The sequence below is a fragment of the Mesoplodon densirostris genome, chromosome 7 (genome assembly GCF_025265405.1).
Source record: "Mesoplodon densirostris isolate mMesDen1 chromosome 7, mMesDen1 primary haplotype, whole genome shotgun sequence".
NCBI lineage: Eukaryota > Metazoa > Chordata > Mammalia > Artiodactyla > Ziphiidae > Mesoplodon > Mesoplodon densirostris.
The window spans coordinates 12,826,225-12,835,649 of NC_082667.1; the positions used below are offsets into that span (position 1 = coordinate 12,826,225).

The 9,425-nt window shown below is 51.7% G+C and overlaps 1 protein-coding gene across 1 annotated transcript; it reads left to right on the plus strand.

The window, feature by feature from the left end:
• Positions 1 to 275: 275 nt before the first annotated feature.
• Positions 276 to 3,721, plus strand: PRG3 (proteoglycan 3, pro eosinophil major basic protein 2). The gene is made up of 5 exons (XM_060104750.1): positions 276 to 336; positions 785 to 1,098; positions 1,787 to 1,918; positions 2,744 to 2,855; positions 3,663 to 3,721. Exons 1-5 carry the CDS (start codon positions 276 to 278, stop codon positions 3,719 to 3,721), a joined length of 678 nt encoding a protein of 225 aa, XP_059960733.1.
• Positions 3,722 to 9,425: the final 5,704 nt, after the last annotated feature.

Below are 9,425 nucleotides of genomic sequence, written 5' to 3' on the forward strand. Positions count from 1 at the left end.
GCTAGCATCTGAGCTAAGTGCTGCCCCAGGGAGCAGTGATGGAGCTCTCAGGAAAAAGGGTCTTTTGTACTTGAGCTGACAACCCCCTGTGCTTTTCTTGACTCTCCAGCTCAGGGTCTGTTCACGGGGGGAGAAGGAAGCTCTCTAGTTTGCCCTTTAATCCACCAGTGAAGCAAACACTGCATCTCCACTGTGTGCCAGGGGCCGTGCAGACACGTGAGAAGTCCCCAAGGAGGAAAGGTGAAGCTGTGTCCCTGTCACAAGACTGAGGGGATATGAAATGCCTCCTGCTTCTGCCGCTTGTCCTGCTGGGGACAGTTTCTGCTCTGTATCTGGGTAAGTCCTCCCCTTCCGCCCTCATCCATTTTTCTCTTTTCTCCTCTTTCCTGCATCTGTTTTTGCTCTTGTGAGCCAGGGCCACAGCCTCCCCTCTTCAGTTGACCCAGCCCACCTCTAGTTAGATTTCTCCTGGACTCAGAACTGTGACCTGAACTTTCCGTCAGGGCTCTTTTGCAAGGAAAAACACCCACCTGTGAAGATGAGGGCTTCTCATAGGTGCTGCCTCCCGCTCCCAAAATACCCCACCTGTGGTGTCAGCCAGGTTCTCATGCCTTTGGGTGTGTGATGCAAGAATTCTGGCTTGCCCAACCCCCAAGGGATCCTTCCAGTCTTGGTTCCAGATGGCGTCCCCTGGAAGGCTGAGTGGGGCCATCAGAGCTGTCCGTGGTCCTGGAAGAACAGAGAGCCCGGCCTGAGGGCAGGTTACCTCTTCTCTTCTTTCCAGAGAATGATGCCTCCCATCTGGGCAGCAGAGAGACACAGGCTGACCTGAGCCAGGATCTGGAAGGTTCGGGGGAACAGGAGGGAGAGCTGGCCCTGAATTATGGAGTGCTTGAGTCGGAGGAAGAGGACGCTGTGGCTTCCAGCTATCAAGATGCGTTTGAGGATGAGGGGGCCATGGAGTCAGACCCAGCAGCCCTAGACAAGGATTTGCAGTGCCCTAAGGAAGAGGACACAATTCAGCTTCCAGGCGGTCCTGGGTGCAAGACCTGCCGCCTCCTGTTGGTGCAGACCCCGACGACGTTTTGGGAAGCTCAGGTAAATGGCAGGGAGGTTACTATGGGGGACCAGGTGGAGGAGACAAGAGTGGAGGCAAACTTCTGTCCCCTGTCATTTGGACCAATGGTTCTCCAAGCCGAGTATGCATCAGAGTCTCCTAGAAATCTCATTAAAACACAGATTTCTGGGTCCCATCTCCTCAATTTCTGATTTAGCAAGTCTGGGGCTTAAGAGTTTGCATTTATAACAAATTCACAGGTGGTGATATTTTTGGTCAGGAGACCGCACTTTGAGAACCACTGGCTTAGATAAAAAGCTTTGGTATAAGATATGCCTGTGCTAAATCCTGGCTTTGCTTGTCACCAGCCATTTTATTTGGGCAAGTCAATTCACCTTTCAGGGCTCCTGTATCTTCAATTTGTAAAATGGAGGTGTACCGTACCACCTGTTGGAGTTGTGGAGAGGATTTAAATAATACATGGAAAGTATTTAGAATAGTCCCTGGGTCATTGTAAACTCTCAGTAAATGGTGGCTGTAGTTATTCTGAATATTATTATTCTTTTCTGCAAGAAGTTCCTGACACCAAATAAAGGAACAAGAGACGGGATTCAGGGGGGCGATAGATCCCTGATTTCTGACTTGGAAAGGGATGAGGGAGTCTCTCCTGGAGACTCAGGGACTTGAGAGAAAACAGTGAATTTTCTACCCCACCTCTTCTCTCTGCAGAGTGTATGCAGGAAGTGCTACCGAGGCAACCTCGTCTCCATCCACAACTCCTGTTCCAACTATCGCATCCAGGTCTCGGTCAGTAGGATCAACAAAGCACAGGTCTGGATCGGAGGCTTCCTCAAGGGCCGGGTAAGCGAGGGGCCAACTCCCAGGTACACGAAGGTCTTTCTGATTGCCTCAAGGGACCACCTGCTGGCATAAAGCCTCATCCCAGCAGCTGAAGCTGGCTCATACCGGCTTAGGAGAACTGATGATTGAGTGCTTCTCTTCCTAACTCCATGTTCAGTGGCTTCATGCTTGTAGCTTGAAATCTGCCATGGTGGATGTATTTACACCAAGGAAATTGACAATTATTACAAATCAGGTTTCTTTCTTCCCTCTAGCCTCTCACCTTCCCCCAAAGCTGGTTGTTACACGTTTACCAGCACACTCCCGGCACCAGGAGATAGATTCTATATCTAGTTTGGTCCCTTACTAGCTGAATGACTGCCTCCAAATTTCAGTTTCCTCATCTCTAAAGTAGGGTCCTTCTCTCAGAGTGGCCTTGGGCTTGTGGACAAATAAGTGCCATTATATTTGCTACTCAAGTGTGGTTCACGGACCAGCAGTATCAACATCACCGGGTAGCTCATTAGACATGCACGATCTTGGGCCCCGCCCCAGACCTCCTGAATCAGAATCCGCATTGTTCACTAGATCCCTAGGAGATCTGTGTGCACAGTGAAGTTGGAGAAGCCTACTCTGTGTGATAGCCGGAAGTGATGTTTGCTCTTCCATTGTCATTGCCTGCGAACGCTCAGGGATGGGTCTCAACGGTATCCTAGGCAGGTAGTCAGTGAGAGGAGATTATATATACAGTGTTCAGGAAGGGATACCCAGTGGGCTTTCTGGAGACCCAGAATCTGTCTGTCTCTCTGGACCTCTGCCCTCTGACCCAGCCTCTCTCTTCTCTAGTTCTGTTGGAAGAAATTTCACTGGACTGATGGCAGTGCCTGGAATTTTGTATACTGGGCCTCAGGACAACCTAGGAATGGGTGCGGCCACTGTGTGGCCCTGAACACCAGAGGTGAGGGGGGCCGGGCACCAGGACAAGGGGAAGGGGTGGCAAGGTGGACTCCCACACATGTCCCTTTGAGCTGCCTGAACACACCTCCCCAAACCCACACCCTCCCTCCAACTGGAGAACCAATGTCCCTGTCTGTGAGGAGGGCTGAGATGTAGGGATTCCTTAGAGCAAAACCAGGTGATGAGGCTCCCAGTACAGGGGCTAGATGGGGACTCTCCATCCTCCCAGGCAAAGCTGGGCTCGGGGCCTGGGGGCTCCTTTCCTTCCTCTGATATGATGGCGACAAGGAGTGAATATGGGACAGATGGGAGGAACAGATGTGAATGTAAGGTGTGGATGAGGCATGAGGTGAAGATGCGGGCATTAAGGATGACTGACATAATTTGCCAGCTTTGAACAGCATGGCTGCCAGATGTGAGGGAACTTATTACAATGGCTGGACCATATGGGTTGGAGTAAGATGGCCGAGATTCACATCCCCGCTGTGTCACTTGCCAGCTGAGACACAGGCAAGTTTTCACTCCCACGAAGCCTCAGTTTCCTCATCTGTGAAACGGGAGTGATGACAGCACTGACCTCTTGGAGAGTCATTGTGAGGGTTAAACGATGGTCCATATAAAGCACTTAGCACATTGCCTCTGCAAGGGAAGAGATCAATGGCTAGTCCGGATGTGTGGGAAACCCGTGGCCATCGGATCATGACTACGGCAGGCAAAGATGACACATGAGGTGCCTGAGGAGGGGAGGAGGGAGCACAGGCCACACACGCAGGTGGGCAGCTGACATCACTGTGCTCTCTACCGCTAGGGGGTCGCTGGCGACGAGCTCGATGCAAAACACGTCTGCCCTTCGTCTGCGCCTTCTAAGCCAAGCCAGAGGCACGGAGATCCTCCCTTCACGCCCTCCTGGTGGCCTCTGTCCTACCCTTGCCACTTGTCCTCAGCCTCTCCGGATCATAAAGCCAGACTTCCCACAGCATCTCCTGACTCTTGTTTCTTCATTGAGCACTTTAGAGGAGTTGGACTCTGGGTTGGAAAATCCTGGAAGCATTCACTCCGGTTTCGTGGGGAGTGGGGTGGGACTTTGAGGAAAGGAAAAGATGTTGGAGTAGGGCGCCGGATGGGGGGGGCGGGGGCGGGGGCGGGGGCGGGGGCGGGGGCGGGGCCCCGGGGTGTGTCTGCAGCGCCACCTGGGGGCGGGGGGCGGAGTGCGTACCAGGCGGCGGTCCTTCTCGTTCCGGCTCCGAGGATTCCACACCGCGCGCCCCACCTCCCCCAGGTTCTGGGAGGAAGAACTCCTTTGGTGAGGGGGTGGGGAACTGACCCTGTTGCTCTGTTTGGATTCAGTCAAGTGTGCGGGGCGGGGTGGGAGTGGCGGCTTTCCAAAATGGAGGCTCTGTGGCGGATTCAAGAATTGGATGGACCATTGAGGTGCCACCTGGGCTAACCACGTAGGGGGGAAGAGAAAGTAGTCTGTCGGGGCAGCCGGCTTCTCTAGACCTGTGTCTGTGTCACTTATGATAATGGCCCCTATTTTCCACTCTCCCAGCCACCTGTGTGTGAGTTCAGAGGCCCCAACTTCTTCTGAGATGGTTGTCCACCCCATTCCCAGGAGGGTGGCTGTCCTCCTCACTGCACCCCCGAATCCTTCGTCCCCTCCCCGGTCCCCAGCCTACCTCCCCTCCCTAGAGGGGCCGCATTCTCAGGAAGGAGCTGCCTCTCATCCCAGGGCCCTTTAAAAAATATATTATTATTATTATTATTATTATTATTATTATTATTTTTGGCTGAGTTGGGTCTTCGTTGCTGCGCGAGGCCTTTCTCTGGTTGCAGCGAGCAGGGGCTACTCCTCGTTGCGGTGCGCGGGCTTCTCAGGCTCTAGGCACGTGGGCTTCAGTAGTTGTGGCACACGAGCTCTAGAACGCAGGCTCAGTAGTTGTGGCGCACGGGCTTAGTTGCATCTGCGGCACGTGGGATCTTCCCAGGCCAGGGCTCGAACCCGTGTGCCCTGCATTGGCCGGCGGGTTCTTAACCACTGTGCCACCAGGGAAGCCCCTCATCCCGGGGCCTTGGGCCCAAAGTCAGGGCATCTGTAGCTGTGTGGCTCCAATGCTGGTTCTACAGCCCCAGGTCTCCTCTGCTTCTCCCATTTTCTCACATCCTGGGGACATTGAGAGAGAACACTGTTGCTGCTCTTAACTTTGCTCCAGGCTGGGCTCCAGGAAGGATCTGGGCTTGATGAAGCGAGAAACTCAGACTGGAAACTGGGTATTCAGAGGACAGAGAGCCCCGGGTTGTGAGAGAGAGAGAGGGATAGAAAGAGAGACTTCTTTGGGGGTGTAGTTCTACATGGGGCACAGGGAGAATGTACAAGTATTTCTGGGGGCGCACACATGCACATGTGTATATGTATCTTGGTGTGTACAAGAGTCAGTCTTTGGATACCTGTGTATATGTGAATCTATATTTGTAAATATGCATAAATCTGTGTGTGAGTCAGCATGTATTTATGTGTTGTGCGTACGTTTTATACATCTCTGTTTATGGATATGCCTTTATGTCTGTGTCCATCTTTGAGTGTGTGTATCTGTGTAGCTTTGTACCTTATACTCCTGAATCTGTATATGCATACATATGTGTGTACCGCTGTGTCTTTGGCCAGTATCTTTGGGAGTATGTGTACATGTCAGTGTGTCTGAGCATACCTGTGTACAGGTCTACCTTTGTGCATGTATGTGTGTGTGTATCTGTACAGCTATCTGATGAAATGTGGAGTTGTTTTTTTTTTTAATTGATCTTTATTGGAGTTTAACTGCTTCACAATACTGCGTTAGTTTCTGTTGTACACCAAGGTGAATCAGTCATATGCATACATATGTCCGCATATCCCCTCCCTCTTGAGCCTCCCTCCCACCCTCCCTATCCCACCCCTCTAGGTCATCGTAAAGCACCGAGCTGATCTCCGTGTGCTATGCTGCTGCTTCCCACTAGCTAATTATTTTACATTCGGTAGTGTATGTATGTCGATGCTACTCTCACTTAGCCCCAGCTTCCCCCTCCCACCCCGTGTCCTCAAGTCCATTCTCTATGTCTGCATCTTTTTTTTTTAGATTCCATATATATGCGTTAGAATACGGTATATGTTTTTCTCTGACTTCACTCTGTATGACAGACTCTAGGTCCATCTACCTCACTACAAATAACTCAATTTCGTTTCTTTTTATGGCCGAGTAATATCCCATGGTATATATGTGCCACATCTTCTTTATCCATTCATCTGTCAATGGACATAGGTTGCTTCCATGTCCTGGCTATTGTAAATAGTGCCACAATGAACATCGTGGTACATGACTCTTTTTGAATTATGGTTTTCTCAGGGTATATGCCCAATAGTGGGATTGCTGGGTCATATGGTAGTTCTATTTTTAGTTTTTTAAGGAACCTCAATACTGTTTTCCATAGTGGTTGTATCAATTTACATTCCCACCGGATGTGGAGTTTTTGGAACAGAAAATCCAGTTTTGCCAGATGTGCTTTGTTTCTAAAGATGCTGGAGTTGATGGAGCAGGACAGGATCGGAGAACCCCAGGGGAAGTGGCTGGTGACGAAGCAGCAGGCTTGAGTCCCTTGAACATGAGCAGGCCTCTGGCAACAGGAGAAGGAGCCTTGACATTGCTATGAACCTCACCAGTGCTGGGCCCTGGGGACTGCCTCTAGGTGAAGAGGCCTGTCCTCAGTAGAGGGGTCTGTCCATCTGCCTTGGATAGAGATTGGGTCAGGAAGCTCTTAATCACAGCATGTCAGTCTCCCCAAGGGCATGGAAGGGGAGCTGCCTGGAGGTCAGGCTCCTACCCAAGTCCCTGCATTGTGTACTGCAACAAGCTAATCTTGATGCTGTACTTCTAGAAGAAGCAGAAGCAGTGGGGGGTGGGAAGGATGAGCTCTGCACAGGTAGCTCTGGGACTGGTATTTCTGGGACTTGCTGAATGGCAAGCCCCCTCTTATCAGCCTCCACTTATCTCCTTGGTGGGGCATGGGCTCTAGCTAATCCCAGTAACCAAATACACTGCCAGCCAAGGCCAGAGGTAGAGGGAGGGAGGAGAAAGGGGCGGGGTAGGGTGGTGCTCAGACCCTTCCAGACTGAAGCTTGCTTGAGGCAGGCCAGGGTAGAAAAGATGTCCTTCAAATATCCAGTACTGTCTGTTAGTGGGCCTCCGGTTCAACCATTATATATTCATTCCTTTGGCTGTTTAAGGCCTTTCAGACTTGAAGCCCTTGATTAAAAAGCAAATATTCTTAGTACAAGAAACTCCTGAGTGTGTTGTCTATTAATACCTCTGGAAGACTGATTGGTAACTTGCCGAGAACAAGGTTTTGTGAGGAGGAACACAGAAGGGAAAAATGTGTGTAACTGTTAGCGTGCATGGGTGGGGGGTTGTGGAGAAGAAAAGCTATTAAAAAGGAGATAATGAAGCAGAGAGTGCTGTGCTCACAGTTTTCTCTTCCTGGGGACCTAGGAAGACTATATTCCCCAGTATTCCTTGCAGTCAACCTGGGCTCTGCAGCATGATACCGAGTCTGGCCAGTGCAATGTGGTTGGATGTGATACAAAGGCCAGACCTGGCCTTTATATGATCCCCTATGATCATCCATGATCCTCCAGTTCTCACTTTCCTTGCCACAGTGATCTGGGGGTCCATGTATCTCAGATGGCATAGCTGCCAGGTGGAAGGGGCTGACTGACCTACGTTGTTGTATTAAATCCTGAGGTTTCACAATTAACTTGTTACTGCACAAAAATCTGCTTTAGCCTAACACATATAGAAAAGAAGGGGCCAACAAATTCCCAGGCAGATATGGCCCAGAAGTCAAGATCCCAGACTCTGGAGTCATAACGGTCTGGGTTCAAGTCCCAGCTCTACCACTTCAGTTTTCAAACCTTACTCAGCCTCAGTTTCTTCTATAAAATGAGGGTTGAATGAGACAATGCCTGTCACACATTTAACTCATTGCTTGGCGATGGTGAGTTATCACTAAATGTTAGCTTTGATGCTGCGCTGTTAGGCATGAGCGTGGGTTTCAGGTCAAATGTCCACGTATTGCAAATTTCTTTTTCTATTTCTAGGATTAACGACAAAGCATAGCAAGCTTACCAGGGTTGGTGTGAGGGGTCACGTGATTATGTTGGTGACTGTGCTGAGTACACATGATGCAGCGGAGGTGAGTCAGTTACTGGGATCAGCTCTACGTCTTGCACAGGGAGCCATAACCTAGTTCAGCCGCGGGGAAGACAACATCAGGCTCACACATACAGAAGCTCAGGCTCGGGATGGGCTGGCAGTCTCAGGACGGGCTGATGCGCCCGTAGGAGGACCACCCCAGTCTGGAGGAAAGGGTCCCCCCAGGACGGAGCTGCCTCTGTCTCCTCCTCAGACAGTATCCCTGTGACCCCAGCCTCAGCCCATCCTCCTGAGAGCTGGATTCACCGGGGCTCCTGGTGGGAGAGCTCAGCGCTGTCTTCACTGATGTCTCTGCTGGTCAGATCTCCAGATGCTGCCTGATTCCCTAGGCCACCCAGGGGGAGGTGTTACCCCATCCTCTTGAGGATGGGGCTGGGGGTGAAGGCAGAGTGGGGAAGGTGGTGATGGGCCTCATGTGGTGTAATCTCACCCCTTCTCTCCCTGGGGTGGGGGATCAGAGGGGTTGGGCCTTCCCGAACTGCCCCCCAAGCTGCCTGCACCTTCTGTAGAGGGGCCAGCCCTCCATGTACAGTTAAGCTCGTCTCTGCTAAGACCTCACGATCAGGCCTGCGAGCCAACCTTTCCAAGGGATTTACCACGAAGCTAGTGAAACTTACACTGCAGGGCCGCTCACCTGCCTGAGCCCCTTCTAATCCTAAAAGATGACCCACATTGCATATGCTTCAGGCTTCATAAAACCTGGATCTGCTCCTGGTGAGATTTCTGGGCCTCCACTGTGGAAGAGCCCAGAAGGGGAGGGGGCGTCGGGGCAAAGGAAGACGGGGCGGGCTTGGCGTGCTCTCGGCAGCCTTCCCAGCTGCCTGTTCCTTCCTCCTTCCCTGAGTGGCGGGACACCTGCTTCTCTTTGTGCCACTAACTGTGGGACGCTGGACGAGTCATTTTCCCTCTCTGGCCTAAGTCTGCTCATCTGTAAACAAGAGAATCAGACAAGATGGTTCCTAAAGCCCCTTTAGTTTCTGACATTAGAGGACCGACCACCTCATTAGGGTCCCGCGGGGACTGGCCTGCAGACCGGCTGCTCGCCGGGCGCTGGGTCTCACCGGGCCTTTCCGTCAATGTGCTGGAGGAGACTTGCTGACCTCCTGGAACAGGGCACCAGGTTGGGGAATCCTGTCCTGCCCTGGGGGAGCCTAACTGGGCTCCCGGAGTGAGGGGCCTGGAATATGTATGAGCACGTGGAGGTCCCCAAGAAAATGAGAATGGTCTCTTCTCTCGCTTGGGGTGAGGGAAGGAAAAATTCACTGACAGATACGCCTCCTATTTCCTTCTGAATTTGGGACCCACCCATGTCAGAGAGAGACCCCGCACCC

What these genes read in the sequence shown, in the direction of transcription:
- PRG3 (XM_060104750.1), top strand. Translation starts at nt 276, where the DNA reads ATGAAATGCCTCCTGCTTCTGCCGCTTGTCCTGCTGGGGACAGTTTCT. An exon ending in CGACGTTTTGGGAAGCTCAG is followed by an intron (nt 1,099 to 1,786) that starts GTAAATGGCAGG and finishes TTCTCTCTGCAG; the next exon opens with AGTGTATGCAGGAAGTGCTA. An exon ending in GAGGCTTCCTCAAGGGCCGG is followed by an intron (nt 1,919 to 2,743) that starts GTAAGCGAGGGG and finishes TCTCTTCTCTAG; the next exon opens with TTCTGTTGGAAGAAATTTCA.